Source organism: Notothenia rossii, assembly GCF_949606895.1.
Source record: "Notothenia rossii genome assembly, chromosome: 6".
NCBI classification, from domain to species: Eukaryota; Metazoa; Chordata; class Actinopteri; order Perciformes; family Nototheniidae; genus Notothenia; species Notothenia rossii.
In genome coordinates this window covers 30,233,425-30,253,710 of record NC_136909.1, presented here as the reverse complement: position 1 = coordinate 30,253,710, position 20,286 = coordinate 30,233,425, and the positions used below count along the sequence as shown (strand labels likewise).

Here is a 20,286-nt window from a genome sequence, read left to right as displayed (position 1 = left end):
GCCTCAGAGGGACGGTTATATTTGCATTTAGTGCAGATCTCGAGTGTCTGCAACCCTGCTCACGGCGAAGCTGAACAAAGCTCCTCAATGTGTTGTAGCATTCGAACTCTTGAAAGCAGAACAAGACCATCAAAACTTAAAAGTTTGTATTTGGACAGTATATTGCAATGATGGTGTTTTAATGAGTTTCTATCCATAACTGTTAAGGCTTGTTTATAAAGAACCTCAATTGTTAACATGCTAATGTTAAATTATGTATGAATGTTCACCAGAATGAAATAACCAGTCTTGTAAATAATGAATGAAATGACAATAACACTATAAGCAAACCTATGATCTTTATTTACTACAACATACCATGTAACTGCTAAATGAGACATTGCTAGGTGATTTTATCATTCAGAAAACGTCATGTTATGCATGTATTTTATAAGAATGATATGTTTCTACAATGAAAATTACAATAACTTATATGTATGTATGTATATTCCTTAACTGTATAAAAACCGAGTAAACTTCCTCTGCTTCATATTTCTATGTGAGATGATCTTCAAATGCTGTTTACAGGCTCAATGATGAACAGATAACCAAAAAGCAGTAGCTACAGATCTATAAACACCGATATAACAGGACTACCTGTGTAGTCATTCCAGTATGCTTAATATAGAAGAAAAATAAATGGTGTTACTGTAGCTTTAACAAGGTGAGGTCGGGGCGTGGTGTATTCGTACCAAAGTTTCCGGATCAGCATACTCTAGTAAACAAAGCAGGTCTGCGGAGAGTTCACCCCGTGTCACGGTGCTCCCTGCTATAGTGTGTTACTGGTGTTATAATGGGCGGACTGGTGGCCCAGGTATCTCGGTGTGTTTCCGACAGGCTCACACAGGTATACTAGTCAGGCAGGTTTGGACGGGAAGCCCTTTTGTTCACTTTCTTTTTTAAAGGCGATGTAGGCTTTTGGAGAGTTAACATGAAGACAGTCACACCTGTAGCGCTTCTACACATGTGTTTATGTGTGACAGGTGAGTTAATGGTGTGTCCACACAGCCTCAGGTGAGTGTAAACTCGGCTTACATTATGTTTTTTCTCTCTCTTCTTAAGCTGCAGTTTCGGGTAGTGGCTCAACCGAAACGGCCCTGACAGCCGAAAAGGGAGACGTCGCTATACTTCCGTGTTACACCCTCGGTAACGTAACACCGACTTTAACGTCATGGATAAAAAACGGAAAAGAAGTTGTCAAAGGTAGCATTTATTCGCCGAGCCCTTCCCTCGGTGGACAGCGCCTCGCAGTGCTGCATGACGGGAGTCTGAACATCCGGGCAGTGTTACCTAGGGATGAGGGCACCTACCTGTGCAGCTCCACGCTACCAGGCAACAACACCTTTCACGCACGTGTCCTGCTACAAGTAACAAGTAAGTGAAGCAGTGGCGGCTGGACATTAGGGGCAGGTGGGGCACAGCCCCACCTAGTGTCAGCAGAAAGTATTACAAATAATGATTACAAAAAATATATATATATAACATATATTTTAAGATCATGTTTAATGATCTGATTTGTCTGTACATTGCTGTTTTAGTCTGTGTTCTTCTAACCTGTTAAACCCCGAGCCTGTTTTTCAGGTTTCAGGCTCGAAAATGACATTCCCAGAACAAATGACCATATCTTCCCTTCTAAAAGGGTTATATTAATAATCTTTTTTTCTCGAAGTAATGATAAACCTGTCAGTTGGATGTAGAAAAGTCAGATTCAATATAGATGTTTTTTATTTTAAAGAAAATTCAGATTGAACATGGTAAAAAACTGTAAATGATAGTGTCCGTCCAAGAATATTTTGTACTTATAGTGAAAACTAACCTTGGATGATGTGTTAGTAGACTAAAAGCTTTAGGGATCAAAAGTACAACATATAATAAGTACCCTGTATCAAGATTGATGCAGCCACTCTGGTGGCTCCCATTAGCAGCTAACTTTTGCTCTGCGATTTTTACATAAAAATGGAATTATGGATTATAAATAATTCAAATTATTGCCCAGAAACTTTATCAACCTATGGATTAACCGATTCAGCTGCGTTTTTTCTCGTTTTAATGCCATTGAACACGTCTTTTGATCAGATTAACAGCTACGGTGAGACAATCTCCCTAGAAGCTACGTAAAGGTACGTGTTGTGATGTCTGTCTTTGCTTCCCCTGTCGCAAGTTCGGATCACTCAGTGATGATACTATATACCTAAATAATCTGTGGAACCTCAGTTTTAATCGGATATCTTGTATGTGCAGCTACGATAAGTAATAAGGGTACTTTTATCTTGAGTTCTGTGCCAATGGCAGGGACCTTGGGGCTTAACAGTTTTAGTGTCTACGTGTGTGCCTATTGAGCTGTTTAGAGCCATTTGGGACAAAACCCGATCATGCCCCTCCCTCTCACTGTCTAAGTGAACGGTGACTGTAAAAACTAGACTGCGCATGCTCAGATTATTTTTCAATATAATGTGTGTGGCAAAAAATAATGACCATAGGGGCACTGAGCTGCCATCCCCACCATACGTCATCTCACATAATTCAGAGCTGATGTAGGCCTACGTGTGCCGTGAAAAGTGTATTGTGTGAAGAGGAGACGAGAGAGCTGCAGTGACGCGTCCTAAAACCCGGAAGTAAGCTGCGCATTGTTTCCCTCGAGAAAAAAGCAATGAGATTTCTCCATAGGATTTTAGAAAATAGCTCAAAATAAAATCTGTGGGAAACGTACCTGTTAGATAAATGCACGTTTTGTTCATCCGGATAATATCCACATGTCTACCCTACTTTTATAATTTTCGAATCATAAATCTATCGATTAGATTTTTTTAATCAGATTTCTTTTTTCAGAATGAGGCGAAAAGTATTAAAAGAGGTGAAAATCACTACTCTGGGCATGTTGAGAGCTCTACATACACAAAAGGGGAGTTAGTCGGTTCCGTAAAAGCCAGCATGCGGGACCGGGATTCTGGTATTTGTAGTCTTTCTAGTTGCATATTTTTCATTATTTTTTAAGATTTAATTCGTGGCACAATTCAAACGGGATCGAAAGATAATCTTTCTCTCCCCATTGACTTCAATACATAATTTTTCCGAAATAAGGTCTCATGGGTCGGAAGTAGATGGGCGGGACTTCGCCTCTCTATAGATGAGAGTAACACCTATGTCACTATAGAAAACAATGCTGTCATTTGAATGGAGGTAAATACAAATTCTGAAGTTTTTGCCAATCCGATCAGAATTTTTTGAAAACCGTGGATTTTTGGATCTTCAAAGAGCCCAATTACGATGGCCTGTCAGGCAAACAATTACATTAAATCATTTGAAAAATCGGCAATCGGTCTCTATATATGGTTAAATTAAAATCAGTAGGCGAGGCTGTCATTTCTCCAGCTGTTACTCTCATGACGAGGCGGAAAATAATAGTTTTATCATGCCAAAAAGCTGCTGTGTCGTTTATTGCACCTCAAACATTAAAACAAATCCGGAGTTACGTTTTTCTGTACTTTCTCTAAGGACAGTAAAAGAAGAGCTCTGTGGCTTCAGGCACGATCGCCATTCAAATGACAGCGTTGTTTCCCTCAAAAGTGGGCGGGGCCGTAAATTGACATAGATGTTACTCTCATCTATGAAAATCAATAGCCTACTGCTTTAACCATATGTCGAGCCCGATCGTCGATTTCCAATGGCTTAATGTAATTGTTTGCCTGACTGGCCATTGTAATCGGGCTCTTTGAAGAACCAAAAATCCACGGTTTTCTTACATTTCTGATCGGATTGGCAAAATCTTCAGAATTTGTATTGACCGCCATTCAAATGACAGCGTTGTTTTCCACCAAAAGTGGGCGGAGCCGTACTTTTTGCCCGGAAGTGACGCATTTGTTACTCGTATGAGAGTTGCTCATTGGCGCATGAAGACAAAATGGCCCAACTTTTGAGAGAGCGAAACGTCACGAAAGTATTCATATATTCATATAATCCGTTCTTATTGTACATCCAAGGTAAAACTCATGATGTAGTACTGAGCACGTCACATGAACGTGCCAGGCAGCGCGGCCCCGTGGGTTGGATCCGCGTTCATAATGCAGAGGAAAATAACTCTCAGAATAACGTTATTACAACTTGAGGACCGAATGATTTTAATAAGGGCTATACACATGTTCATACTGGGTATTTTATTTAGTTTAAAAAAAATTATCCAACGATTTACAGACGTCTCTTTCCCAATGTTAGTCAATGGGAACAATTATTTCCGGGCCCGTCGACTGATACGGAATCGTAGTACCTCCGTTTAGCCACAATTAATATTTTCCTCAGAGTCCACAAAACACAGAGACCGACACTCAAAGATGTAATAATAATACCTTTTTATTGCTATAATTGTAATTTATTATAATTAATGATTAAGTTGAAATCATTCAATTAATCAATACAAATACAATACTTTTTATAATCGACAAATTATTTATTTGATAAATATGCCAAAGATATTAGAATGTGTTATTATACAATAAACTCACTAGCAATATAACCTTGAAATAATTAAAATATAAATGCATCAATAATTATAATCCAGTCATATAATGTATATTATTCAGAAACAGACACGACCATACCAATTCCTTCAAATTCATATTATTTTTTTCACAAGATATTCAGTAAACAATGACACAAAACAGAGAAAAACATTAGAACCTCACAATGACTATTCAGGATGTTTTAACTTTATCAAGGATTTATTGTTGGTGGTATTTTTGTATGTGTTGTATTCACTTTTGAAAATTAAGTTTTAAAGAGGAATTTCACTCAGTCTTCCTTTTAATATAAAATGTTCTTTACATATTGTGGTATAACCATTATCATAAACTTTTATTATATTATAGTTGTGTCTTGATAAAAGTATACATATTTTATAACATTAACACTTGCAGACATGACATCTTACTAACAAAATAACAATATGTTTTAAAGGTCCCATGTCATGGCCATTTCTACTGATCATAATTCCATTGTTGAGGTATACTAAAATAGATTTATATTGTGCAATTTTCCAAAATAACATTGGTTTCTCATACAGCATCTCTGTATAGTATGTGTATTCACTCTCTGTCTAAACGGCTTGTTGGAGCTCCTGTCCCCCCCTCCCTATGAGCCCAGTGGCCATCTGCGAGACACAGCGAAACCCAGCCCGAACACACACACACACACACCCGGAGCCTGGCTGGGAGTTTGTGTGTGTGCTCAGTCACGCACCTACTCACAGCCTCGCCGCGTCCCGCCATCTCAGGGATGAGTGTCACTACCCGATCTGCAGCCCTGCCCTATCTGCAGTGCGCATGTGAGAGATGGTCCGCCATATTTGACAACTACATACGGCAACTCTTAATAGGTCACTTGACACAGTGTCATTTGGCAAAGCAGAAAAAGAACACTGAAAAAACCCGACAATATTAATCTGAACGAGAGAGATGGCTCCGCTGACGTAACGTAACGGCTCCACGGATTGGACCAATGGGTCCATTTGGGTATGGGCACGTCACTGTACCCAGGAAGAAAACAATGTAAAAAGAGAAATCTCCAACGAGCCGTTCTGGGGCAGCATAGACAGGTATTTTCTGTGTTAGAGTTTTAGTCGCTACAGGGTGTACTTTTAGGGTTTGTGACTTTGCAGACCGTTTACATCAGGGGTGGGGAACCTTTTCCTCTCGAGGGCCATTTCAATTTTTTCAACATCCTCCGAGGGCCGTACAAATCATTGACCTCTGCTTAAAAAAACTAAAATCACAGCCCATTCATTTGGCCTTTCTTTCATGCTGTGCAAAGAAAAAGCAACCTCTTAATCCAGATATCTTACCATGACTCGCGCATGCATGCACGTGCACGGTGTGGCATGACCACCACAACAGAAAGATATGGACACAAGATGTGTGAAAATGTATTTAGTGTCCTATCCATGTAGACATGATTTAAGTTGGGGGGTACCTCACACCCTCTAGGGGGGTCCGGGGGGCATGCTCCCCCGGGAAGATTTGTTTTTAAATGTTTAAGTTAAAAGCATCAATCTGGTGCACTTTGAGAGCAACATGAAGAGATCTATGGATACATCTCTCAACATCCATATGAAACAGAACTGTAAGCAGATTTTATTTTTCTTTATGGATATTTTACAAATCACTCCCCTTTCAAACTGTATTCTTGTTTATTAATGACAACTTTGTTTTACTGTCATACAGTATTTTATACCTGTTTACTTTATTCTCTTATTTTTGTATAACTATAATGATCATATCAATAATAATAATAATACATTACATTTATAAAGCGCTTTTCCTGGTGCTCAAAGCGCTTACAAGCAAGTAAAACAAAATAAAAACAGATAAATAAAGATAAAATAAATAAGGATGATGATAACGATGTGCCTTTACCTCACTGGTTGGAGAAAAAGCTTCTTATATTCGTTAGCATAGCTAGCTAACCAGATGCTAATAACAACAAAGTTATTGACTGTATGATCAGTATGACAGATGAACAGATCGCCCACTGGGCTTTCAACTAAAGACACAGCCACGCAAAAACTGCAGCATGTGTACGGCTCCTTATGGGTACTGCAATTTCTCAAGTGCCGGAGCGGCGTTCTGGCGTTCTGGCGATCTGGTGCTCTCTGTCAAAACTGCACCCCTGTCAGTCACGTCAGGCTCGTGTTGTGTTCAAGGACCCTAATCTTGGCCAGGATAACAGGCACTCGCTTTTTATTTTATTATTTTGCGGTCTATATTTCTTCAATTCTATTCTTTTTTGCGTGTGTTTATAAATTACCTCGAGGGCCGTACCAAATGGTCTCGCGGGCCGTATACGGCCCGGAGGCCGGAGGTTCCCCACCCCTGGTTTACATGCATAAAAACCTTCATAACACACAAGGGGGACGGGTAATAACCGGAAAAGCATGACATGGGACCTGATGACGTCTAACAGAATCCTTCATCCTACAAAGTTCCATTAAAGACTTTACTCATCAAACAATCAATGTCAATGTTTCAATGTTTATTTATATAGCCCAATATCACAAATGTTACATTTGTCTCAGTGGACTTCACAGTTTGTATAGAACATCAGTATGACAATACGACACCCTCTGTCCTTAGACCCTCACATCGTACAAGGAAAAACTTCCAAAGAAACCCCACAGTTTAAAGGGGAAAATGGGAGAAACCTCAGGGAGAGCAACAGAGGAGGGATCCCTCTCCCAGGACGGACAGACGTGCTATAGATGCCGTGTGTACACATTGAAAAGATAATATATTTACCACATAGGTAGACCAAATGTTTGGAAATGCATGTGTCTATAATAAGATGAATCCACGAAGATGTCAACAATCCTGTGGGAGCCATCAGGGAAGTAGTATGATGAGTCAGGCAGGACCGCAGAGACAAGTTCAGCCATGACTCGAAATCCAGGACTCAGGATAGAGGACTCAGGATCCAGGACTCAGGATGTAGGATCCAGGACACAGGACTCAGGATCCAGGACCACAGCAACAGAGCAACAGGATCAGCCACGACTCAGGATCCCGGCGTAGATAGACACCAAAAAAATGTGGGTGAAGCTGGGTTATTCGGAACATGAGAGTACACAGATACAGACAGAGAGAAGGAAGAAGTAAGGTGTCCCCCGACAGTCTAAGCCTATAGCAGCAAAACTAGGGGCTGAATTTAATCAGCCCTAACTATAAGCTTTATCAAAAAGGAAGGTCTTAAGCGCACTCTTAAAAACAGATAGGGTCTCTGCCGCCGGAACACAAACTGGAAGCTGATTCCACAAAATTGGAGCTTGATAAGAAAAGGCTCTGGCTCCCATCATACTTTTAGCAACTCTAGGAATAACCAACAACCATGCATTCTTGGAACGCAATGCCCTAGTAGGACAGTAGGGTATAATGAGTTATTTCAGGTAAGATGGCGCCTGCCCATTAAGGGCTTTGTAGGCGAGAAGAATAACGTTTTATTATATCCTGTGTTCTATAGGGAGCCAGTGTAAGGCACCCAGAACAGGAGTAATGTGGTCCCTTTTCCTAACTCTGGTTAGTACACGAGCTGCGGCAATTTGAATCAGCTGAAGCGACTTAAGTGATTTCTTGGTACACCCTGATAATAAAGAGTTACAATAATCCAGCCTAGAAGTAAAAAATGCATGGACTATCTTCTCTGCATCGTTTTGAGGCAAGATATGCCTAATTTTGGCAATGTTGCGTAGATGGAAGTCGGCGGTCCGTGAGATTGATTTTATGTGGGCGTTAAAGGATAAATCCTGATCAAATATAACACCAAGATTCCTTACAGTCTCACTGGAGGCCAAATTAATGCCATCCATAACTAGTATATCTTTTGATAGTTTGTTTCGTAGATTCTTTGGGCCGAGTACAATGACTTCAGTTTTGGTCGTGTTTAACATCAAAATGTTTAAGGTCATCCACGTTTTTAAGTCCTTGAGGCAGTCTTGAATTTTATTTCGATGATTGGTTTCATCAGGCTTTATGGATAAATATAGTTGAGTATCATTTGCATAACAGTGAAAATGTACAGAGTGATTCCTTATAATATTGCCTAATAGAAGCATAATGTGAACAAAATAGGTCCAAGTACTGAGCCCTGTGGCACTCCATGGCTAACTTTGGTTTGCATGGAAGATTCATCGTTGACACATACAAACTGAGGAGCGTTCAGATAGATAGGACCTAAACCAGCCTAATGCAGTTCCCTGTATGCCAACTAAGTGCTCTAGTCTTTGCAATAGGATATCATGGTCGATAGTATCAAATGCAGCACTGAGATTGAGCAAGACAAGAATAGATACAAGTCCTGTCTGAGGCTATTAGAAGGTCATTTGTGAATTTTACCAGAACTGTCTCTGTACTATGATGTGTTCTAAAGCCAGACTGAAAATCTTCATATAAATCATTGTTTTTTAAGTAATCACACAACTGTTTTGCGACTGCTTTCTCAATCATCTTTGAGAGGAACGGAAGATTAGAAATAGTTCTATAGTTGGCTAAAACCTCTGGATCGAGGTTGTGCTTTTTAAGAAGCGGTTTTATCACTGCTACTTTGAATGATTGTGGAACATAGCCTGATAATAAAGAAATATTCATAATATTTAATAAAGAAGTTAATTAATGGAAAAATTTATTTTAACAGCTTAGTTGGAATCGGGTCTAAGATACACGTTGAGGGTTTAGAAGAAAGAATCATTTAATTCAATTGTTCAAGGTTTATGGTTGAAAAGCATTCTAATTTACTATCTAGTGAAATATTAGAACTTACGTTTCCGGGGGCTGTTGATAACACTATACTGGTCAAAGGCAAGAGGTCATTAATTTTGTTTCTAAGAGTAACAATGTTATCATTAAAAAAGCACATAAAATCATTACTACTGAGTGCTATGGGAATAAAAGGCTCAATCGAGCTGTGGCTCTCTGTCAGCCTGGCTACAGTGCTGAAAATAAATCTTGCATTATTCTTATTCTCATCTATTAATGAAGATTAGTAAGCTGCTCTCACTTTACGCAGTGCTTTCTTATATTCATTGAGAGTAATATGCCAAATTAAACGAGATTCTTCAAGTTTAGTTGAATGCCATATCTTTTCAAGTTGTCTCCAGTTTTGCTTTATTTTGTGGGTTTCGGCATTATGCCATGGAGCTAGTCTATGTTTTTTTATTTTCTTCTTTTTCAAAGGAGCAACATAGTCTCATTTTATTCGCAGCGCACCTGTAGCACTATCAACAACATGATCAATTTGAGGTAGTGTACATTTTGTATAAGTTTCCTCCCTTACATACAGACTATAGAGTTAAGTATTGATGGAATCTCTTCCTTACATTTGGCTATAGCACTAACAGATAGATTTCTGCTGCAGGAGCTTTTGACTAATGCTTTGTAGAAGTAACAGTACTTCAAATGTTACTAAAAAATGGTCGGATAAAGCAGGATTATGCGGTTCGACTTATAGTTGCCCAATTTCAATACCATAAGTCAGAACAAGGTCGAGAGTGTAATTATAACGGTGGGTTGGTTTATTTACACTGACGGAAACCAATATAATCTAATATAGAATTAAATGCAACTGTAAGGCTATTTTAATCGTCGTCAACATGAATATTAAAGTCACCTACGATAATTACTTTATCTGTTTTAAGTACCAAATTTGATAAAAACTCAGAGAATTCTGATACAAATTCTGAATAAGGACCTGGTACACAGTAACAAATAAGGTTGGCTGCAAAGTTTTCCAGGTCGGATGCGTAAGACTAAAAACAAGGCTTTCAAAGGAGGTATATTTAATTTTGGTTTAGTATTGATAAATAAACTTGAGTCAAAGATTGCTGCAACTCCACCTCCTCGGCCTGTGCCTCGAGCAATATAAATATTGATATGGCTGGGTGGAGTGGCCTCATTTATGCTGACATATTCTTCATGTCTCAACCAAGTTTCAGTGAGACAGCATATATCAATATTATAATCTGATATTAAATCATTTACCAATATTGCTTTAGATGCTAGAGATCTTATGTTTAAGAGACCACATTTAATCTTCCTGTTTTGTTGCACTGTAGTAGTTGTTGAATTTACTTTTATTAGGTTATTATGTATGACACCTATTAGGTTTTACTTTAAATTGTCCTTGGGCAGACACACACAACATTAATATTGGGTATTTTATTGGGTTCGGGATTCCTATGAATGACTGCCCAGGAGAGAGTGCAGGGAAGCGTGTAAGACTGTGACTCCGCCCCCTGGTCTCAACTCCAGTTTGTCATGGATTAAGTCCACAAAGCCCTGAAATGTATTCATAAGAACAATGCGCTGCTTTTACTTCTTTCAGATGGTCCAGAAAACGTGTCTTTGTCGATTGGTCCAGCCACCGCCCTGTCCAACGGGACCCTCTTCGTCAATCGGGGTTCGACAGTCTCCTTTAACTGCTCCGGCTCCTCCTACCCCTCCCAGCAGCTGACCTGGGCCTTCAGAGGAGCAGGGTCCAGCAACCAGTCGCTGGCCTCCGCCCCCGGACCCTGGCTAGACTTCAGGATCCACAACGTCCAGCCCAGCGCTCAGGGAGTCTACAGCTGCAAGGCCAACAACACTGTATCTCTTCAGGCAGCCAATAAGAGCACAGAGCTGCTGGTATACTGTAAGTACCTCGGGCAGAATACCCAGAATACTCTTCTCTGTCTACAGCTCTCGTGTTTACTGGGATGCTTTTAAGGGGAACTTCAAAATAGAAAGATTAAGCCTTAATTTTATTATGCCATTAATATATAGTAATAACTATTGTTATACATATTCTATATCATATAGCATTGTATTTCAAATGTTTTAGTACTGGCGCCCATATGAGACTTTAGCCTGGTTTACTGTACTTCTTCTGGTGAGATTAAAAGAGGTTAAATAAGGTGAGGGAAAAAAGCATCCGATATGGATTGCGATCATGTGAAAGTCAAGAAAAAGTCTAGGCACTTTCAAATGTTGCCAGACTGACAGCATGATGGTTCGAGTTACCTGTTGTTATATGCAGAGCTAGAAGCTAAGACAATGAAACATTGAATTCACTTCCTGAACTCTCACACAGCAAACACAGCAAACACAGCATTTTCCTGTGATTTTTCTGACTTCCTAGAATTACTCACCGATGCTTGACTTTTCTACAGGAGGGCAAGCTGCGTTTTTCACTTTGATGTATCAACCTGTCTGTAGAAGAATAACAACGACAACATATTTATGATTTGCTTTTAGCCGAGGCATATCCTTATGGTTACACATTAGATAGATTGGGTAATACTTTATTTTGAAGGTACAATAGGTTCTTCTAATTTTCTAGAAAATGACTGATATACACATTTATAATAAACATTTCAGTCAGTGCTTAGCAATTCAGTGAAACATGCAAAAGTCTCTTTACAAATAACAAATTCAATATTATAAATGCTTAATAAATCAATATTTACTTAAAATTATTATTGAACTCGGATTTAACTCACAATTGTCTCAGCATTATTACCAAATGACATTTCCAGGGAAAGTATAGAAAAAAGGAAGAAATGTCAAAAATAAAATAGAATTTATTTTGAAAAATAAATGGTCTACCTCTACTATGAAATATTCTTATTAATGAAATAGGAACAGGTGGAAATCACAGTAATAGACCACATATTAACTAAATATAAGTATATACGTTTTTCCCTCTTCCTCCCCCTATGAAAAAAACACAACAAATTACATGATAAACATGGGAAAAATAAATGAAAATACCTGAGTGGGTTTTGCTACAAGTTTTTGAAACCCCATCTATATAAAAATTGTAATATTGTGTAAAATAAACAGTGTAATGGATGCACATATAGAAAAAGCAGCCCTGATGTTGATCATTACATTATCAAGCATCCTTAGTATAAACCATTCTGTAGCTTTTGTCCATTTCCTGACTGATATGTTTGCCCTGCCCAGATGTCCCGGACCGACACCCTGAGTGTGTGTGGGTGCTGGCACAGGACCCCTCCCACGTCCTCTTCAACTGCACCTGGTTTGGAGCGTACCCCGCCCCGAAGTTGCTCTGGGGGGAGGACCAGGGGGACCAGGCGGCCGGCTGGAAAGGACACGTTTATAAGTCGGAAGTGACGGAGAGCCTGTCGGTGGTGCTGAACCGCTCCATGCTGGAGGACGGGCAGACGCTGCGGTGCGCGGCCCACCACCCGGCGATCGCTGCGGGGAAACAGAAGTCGTGCTCCTTCAACCTCAGTAAGCATGTGCTGGTGAAATGAGCCTCTTTACAACCCTGCTAAATCTTTCATGTGCTTTCCACTTTAGAGCCACACTGACACTGTTCAGTGGGATTGTAGACAGTGTATTCTTAGCATTGACCTTAATTTACTTTAAAGGGCCAGTTCTTCATCCACATTCCAGAAAAAAGGTCATTAGCAAAAATAGCCATGCAGGTAGTTAGGGTTTTAGTTCTTCAGGTTTATTGGGAGACATGTTTTTGCTTCCACACCAGCAACATTAAGGAGAACATGATTTCAAACATGTTAGCAGCTTTAAATAAAGAGTTTACTGCATAATAACTATATGGAGAGATGTTTATAGACTACTCACAGTAACAAGGCCACTTTCTACGGTATTTACCCAGAGTTTATAACATTGTTGTTTATAGATACATACTTAGGTTCATCTGCTAAAGCTTTGAAATACACCTCCACCCCAGTGCAATTGAGGTCAATAGATTTCAGCATTCATAGATTTGAAAAGGCCTGACCCCTGTGGATAATCTACAAAAATGTATGGAGGCAGAAAATCAGTTACACAATCATTTCAAAGCTGATAATTTAATACAAATCCTTATGTTGTAAACTACTGATATCTTGCATGATTTCTAACAAAGCAAAAGCACCTGTAAAATTGTGTGGTGTGTAGGCAAATTAAAACAAAATGATCTGCACGGCTAGACATTACCACAAGAGGCAATTGGGAGAATATATTTTGTTAAAGTAAGAGGAAATGTACTCTAGTTACTGATCAAATGTGCCTCCTCCCAGCTCTTTCTTTAACAGAGTACACAGGCTCTTCAACTCTTTAGCCCTGTGCACTGCTCGCTGGGTAAACTTTATTGTAACATCAAGATATAGGTTTTAGAAAAACCTTCTCATAATTAGTTTATTTAGATTTTAAGCCCTGCTGCGGTTACAACCACACCTCGATGGACACAGCCCTGCATCCAGGATATAGACAGTTAGTTCAGGGTTGCCAACTTTGGGTACCTGGCTGGAGTGAGATTTTGATATCATGGGTTTAATTACACATATGCGCACTAAATGACTGCTATCGTGTCAGCAGCGGAACCTTAGCGTATATATAGGATATATACAAATACACAATATTGGACACAGACTATAAAGGGCACAAAGTTTCATTCTATAATGAAAGTCAAACACATGTTTGTTTCCACTGTTTTATTGTGTGCCTGTCGCGATAAGCAATTAATTGACTTATCGTACGATAAATAAAAATGAACTCAATAAATTGCCATTTACATGAGGATGTGACTAGCAGTTTGAAAGGATGTACTTGAATTATTATTATATATTATCATTATGTCAGTGGTCTAAAATGGTCATACAACGGTGCCGAGAATATTATCGTTTATCGCAATAATTTGCGGGAAAATGTATCCAACAAAATTAATTATTGTGAGAGGCCTATACATGAAACACACACACAAACAAATCTACAGACTTACTCCAAACTGCCAAATATATGAATTAACACACTCTCACTCTCATATACTCTTTGACTCTATTTTGGCCTAGTAGAACAATAAGCAGCAGACTTTTACTTTTTTATAATTTCTACTGGATCTTAGATCAGCGCATGCGCAATACGGGTCGGGGATTGACCAACCGGCTCCCACTGCTCTGCTGTCTGTTAACGATGTTAAGAGTGGTGGGGGCGGGGAGGGAGCAGATCAACAGCTTGAGCAGCTGTCAACTCAACATTGTAAATAACCAACCAAAAACGATCGCCGGTTCATCTTGTTTTTGGCGTGAGAATAGTTTGGGGAGCGTGAGATTGAGATTGAGAGTGAAAGCGTGTGTCACACGCCAGATGCGTGAGAGTTAGCAACCCTGAGTTAGTTAGTCACTGCAGTGTAAGGGTTATCATCACAGGACAGGATTGCGCAAACAATGATATGACGCAAAAGCATGTGACAGTTTATTAGTTTGCATCAGCTTGTCTGCATTCTTTTATGTTTATAAAAGCTTTGAAGATGAGTGGTTTACTTGTCGATTAAGATTAAGGGTTCGATTCCCACATGGGTCAACTAGAAAACAAATTGAAGTGATCGTACTAAGTTCTACTATCATAAAAAATGCACTTTTTTGTATGTCTTTTATACATAAATATGTGTCCTTGGTGTGTAAGTGAACTCACAAAGTGTCAGAAAACAAAGCCCTCTCTCTTTTCCTGCATACCCAAATCTCTAAAAAGGGGGTACAACGGAGCTGATCCAGAAACACTGTTGGCCCTATCAGAAACGTCGCTATCAGAAACAATGTGCAACGTGTTTTGGAAGTAATATGGTCTTTGTTTACATTAGCAAGCATCGCTAACACTCAGAGCTAACCTGTACTGGAGAGAGTATGTGTAAAAAAATCAGGCAATAAAAAAGGTACTCACCTTGTGGTAAACCCGCAAGAGAAAAAGCATTTGAGCTCCATACTGTTTCAGAAATAATCCTTGACATTTTTTTGAACATGATATGGCGTTTCATCACGGCAGCATTTAGCTGAGTATCTGGCGGTAGAATTATCCTGCAGAAGTCCCCCCCCCCCCTCTTTTTTTTTTCTTTTTTCAATTCTTTTTTTTTTTTTAAACCTATGGACCCACAATCAGTAGGCTTACTTCTCTAACAGGGCTGAAATAGAGGGATATGAGGCATGGCTAGAATGGGTGATCTGTTTTGCAAAACACTTCATAGACATGTTTCTTTATATATTTGTATATATCTGAGACCTATAATATATGCCTAAACATGTATAATAGGAGACCTTTAATGTCTGACCTTCTCTCTCAGAATATCCGTACCCCAAAGGCGAGCCGATGGCCACGGCTCTCGAGGGGTCCAGCATTACTCTAACCTGCACTGAGGACGTCTCCATCCCCCCTGCAAACACCACCTGGAGGAAGGGGCTCCAGCAGGAGGACATCATCCCAGGATCCAAGTACGTCCTGACGGAGGAAGGCGCCATCCTGAAGCTGACCATACACAACATCAGCAAGGACGACGAAGGCGTGTACTTCTGCCGCAGCGAGAACCCCCTCGCCGTGCGCGAGCTGGAGGTCTACCTCACTGTGAAGAGTGAGTTTGGAGACAACAGTTTGCTTTCCTTTGTAAATGGATTTAGAATATGTAAACATATCAAAGCTGTAGCGGCAGAGGGTATGACAAGTTACACATGATACATACAGTTTTTACTACAACACAGTCTCTCCACCTCTGGAATGCTGATCGAACTGCTGCTCCTCCCTCTTTCTGCTCCATAACCCTCACCTTTTACCTTGTGTTTTCCTCCACAGACTCCTCTGCATACACAGGAGGTGTCATCGGCTTCTTCATCGCTGCGCTGATCGTGGGAATAGCCGCCATCGTGGCTAAAACAATTTACTCCAGCCGACACCGCATTTGCCTTGGTAACTTTTGCTTATATTTGCGACATAAGAAGTTACAAATGCATGTAACAAATACCCGACTTAACCCATGGCATAATTAGTCTTTGCACCCGTGTTAAAAAAATCTTACATACTGCATCTCGTATGTTTTGAATGAGAGCACACATAACAATCTGCTTGTACTAATTTCACAATTTCTCTTCATGTTTTTGTTTCAGGAGATGGCTTTGGGTGAGTATATCACCTATCTAATACGCATGCTTATTTAAGTCAATTCATTAAATGAAAGGGATTAAAAACAGCAATTACATAATGGATTATGCACTGCAATTCAGTATTTGCCTTGTTAAGTAGTTTAGTAGGAGCTTATTTTTGTATTACTGTAAATAACTGCATAACCATACTGTAGAGGTCATGTCTTATGAATATATATTAATACAAAAAATCACATTGAATACAACCATTGAAGCTAAAATGTATACATTTAGTTTGAGCAGTTAACATCACATCTCTGTATCAAATAGCCTGATCTCTTGTCTCACTATTTGGCACCCGTGTTATCCTACGGGTGTACATTCATCCAAAAAGTAAAGACACCAATTCCTGCACCTATCATGGCATCAATAGACCAGAATGCAATGCAGCTTCAAGGCATGGGGCCTTTCTCATTTCTCTAATTCCCTTCCTCGAATTGACTCCCCTCCTCGACTCCTATCCTCGTGACTTAGTCCCGCCCACAGGAGATGCGGGAGGAGGAATCGAGAAAGGGAACCGAGGAGAGAGGAGGGGAAGCAGCAGGCGGTTAGAGAAATGAGAACTCCTCTCCTCTGAGCGGTCATTTTAAAGGGACGTCCATTAATGATGACAGGAGGCACAGCAGCCCTCTGTCTGATGGACAGAACTGTGTTCATGACGACTTATATTTACTTTTAATTCATTCACAGTGCGGTATAATGAGACAAGAACAGGCTACAGATGTGGACACACACACATATATTATTTATATAAATATATACAATTTCAGAATCAAACAAGTATGAGAGCACTCTCCTAATAGAATCGCTACAATGAGGAAATGAAATTACGGGCCAAAAGTTGTACAAGTATTAAAATTAGCATAGGACATCAAACCAACTGTAGGCCTATTATACTGAGTGATATATATATTATACACACTGTTCTGCTTTCTGCATGGACCTCACAGCTGTTCTCTCTGTAAACATCACGTCACGATTCAAGCAGTTAATAGAATAATATCCAGGGGACGCATGCAGAGCTTTCATTGGCTGAGATAAGTCCGGCTGTGCGTCAAGAGTCTTTTAAACATCACTATTGCCGGAAATACATCCGCAGAGAATCCGTGGAGGACCCATCAGTGTATCCTCGATTATAGCTCCTCCAGAGAGCCTCCTCGATGCTCGGTCCTCGAAGTGCATTTAGAGAAATGAGATGTCCTTCAACATGGCACACTGAAATCCATTTCCGGGTCACTACCAGAGGACCGAGGAGTCGATCAGGGAAATTAGAGAAATAAGAAAGGCCCATAGAGTATGAAGATGTATATGAACATTTTGCGGAATATGCTTGCAGTACTGTGCTTGTATTTTTTTGCACTAGTTGAAAAGATTGATTGCACTATTATAGTATCTGTGCGCTCAGCCCAGCAGGTACACTGTGAAGTTATTTTGGCAAACAAACAAACCTCATGTTGTTTACATTTAGTGTTCTCAATTTCCTTCATCATAAAATATTTGTACAGCAGATTTCTGGAATTTGAAACCGTATTTGTTTACAACCATGTTTTGCCAGCTAGCACTATTTGTCCTGGCGAATTTGCTGACTACTTTCAAACGGTGTTACTGTGCATCATGTGCATTGGTGTAAAGTGCACGTTGACTAAAGAAACGGGCTCCTACTTTCAAACTGTTGCTCCAGAGTTAATATATTTGCACAGTTGAAGATAAAAATTACACTCGTATAATTATACTATTTGTAGGATAATATTCCAATTGTAGCTGCTTTGGGTTGTTCAGTGTGATTCCAACAGATTTCCAATAACTTACAGCATTGCATGGTCCAAAACTCAAAATGTATTGAGAAAAAGATAGATTTCACGAATCAAAACATGTTTTCTTTCCAACGGAATATTCTGCTTTAATCCATATTTGGTAGGCGTTCAAATACAGTTTGCACTAGCTTTCGCATTCTAGCAGCAATTCTACAAAGCTAAAAGGCTCAATTAATGAAGATAGTTAATTTAATAACCAATGCTTATTAATTTCATCATAGGAATCACTTTGTTGTAATCAAGGAATTGGTTTTCATAGGGTGATGCCATAAAATATGAAGACAGACATTCAAAGCCCAAAAACCTCAATTAAAGCTTTGAATGCTAAAGAAAAATGACACTCTTAAAAGCTTTTAGTCAAATATAACGCTCTGCCAATCATAAAATCATAATATTCCCAATCTTTAGGCGCATTGAGGAGGACCAAGGAGACGTGCTGAGTCTGGTGGAGTCGGATGATGAGCAGATCTTTCAGGACGCTGTTCCCCGGCTGCCTCCGATAACCAACGGACTCAGTACAACGCTCGTCCAGATACATCGAATCCCATCCAGTATGACCTCATCATGGCTCCTAACATTGATTTGATGGTTTGTTAGTACATAGTACAAATCTTTAGTAAAGTACCAATGTCCCTTGTTTTGTTTTAGGTGATCATGAGGACACAGAAACTGCTGACCAGAGCCTGCAGGACGATACTGTACGGATAGAAACGTCAGCGGATCTTGTAACATTTTAGGTATCGGGTGTTTTTTAGATACGTGTTTTATTTGAGGTAAATACCTTTTTTCTCCCAATGACAATGTGAACGGAATCGGTGGAAGATACATGTATAATAAAAGAATCATCTATTTGAATTTGTTATTATTTTTGGAAAAAAGGGTTTGGAATTTTTGTACGCTTATTTCTGATTGATTTGTTTGTAGGCTACAGCATTTTGAATGTGATGTGACAAAGCCTTTGCTCATTCATTACTCACTGCTTATACATTTCTGCGTTGTGCTGTGCGTAGCATTTACAGATTTACTGTGATGATACCAGTGTAGAATGCAACCCTAGACTGAATGTTTAAAAATGTAGTGGGGTCTTATGTTTGAAAGGATGCAGTGAAGGGAGGGTAAAAACTACTACAGGTCGGATGTCCCACCTTTAGAAATAACTTCAATTCAGCTGACATGAGATCTTGTGCAATAGTGAGAGTGAAAAATCTCTTTATTGTTTGTGGTAGATTGTCATTATTGGTGTTTTAATCCAATATTAATCTTACTTTGTAAATCATCCTTTAGATACCCACTTGAGCATTTCTTTAAGTAGAGGACAATGTCCTTTCATATCAAATGGAAATATCTTATACATAGATATATAGACATGTGCCTTATTAATACCTTAAGACATTGCACAACCATGACAAATTGAAATGCTAATTAAAAGGATAAAAAGCATTTTACAATAAATACAAAACATAAATACAAGATAGGCTTAAGGGTTCAGTCAAGGGCAGAGGGGATCATTCTCTTTTTAATCTGGATAGGGGCCTGAGAAGAGAGCATTGCAGTGATCTAACCTGCCGGAAATGAATGGACATACAAGGGATATGTTTTAAAAAATGTAGAATGTTGAAAGCTTTAACATGGCTGGGTCAATGATTTTTTGTAGTGACTTGATATATAATATTTAGTTTGCTCTGGGAATTATATAACACATACTTCTCTGTAGTTCCTTGTAGGATCTTGACAAGAAGGGACTATTATATTTGAATAGCAGTAGTGTAGTTGTTCAAGTAACTAAGTGGAATTACTGTACAGTTCTTAAGTACAATTTTGAGATACTTGTACTTTACTTGAGTATTTCATTTCTTTGCTACTTTGTTCTTCTACAATCCAGAGGTAAATCGTGTACTTGTTTTACTCCACTACATGTATGTAATACCTTTAGTTATTGCAGATTTGGATTAAGGATGTGAGATGTAAAAAGGACTTTAGATCAAC

At 39.3% G+C, this 20,286-nt stretch overlaps 1 protein-coding gene across 1 annotated transcript; it reads left to right on the top strand.

Moving 5' to 3' along the window:
• The first annotated feature begins 744 nt into the window (after window positions 1-744).
• On the top strand, window positions 745-19,155 carry vsig10 (V-set and immunoglobulin domain containing 10). The gene is made up of 9 exons (XM_079690573.1): window positions 745-1,022; window positions 1,102-1,413; window positions 10,897-11,202; window positions 12,516-12,806; window positions 15,637-15,921; window positions 16,140-16,253; window positions 16,451-16,463; window positions 18,709-18,851; window positions 18,949-19,155. Exons 1-9 carry the CDS (start codon window positions 971-973, stop codon window positions 19,035-19,037), a joined length of 1,605 nt encoding a protein of 534 aa, XP_079546699.1. The 5' UTR covers window positions 745-970; the 3' UTR covers window positions 19,038-19,155.
• The last annotated feature ends 1,131 nt before the right edge of the window (window positions 19,156-20,286 follow it).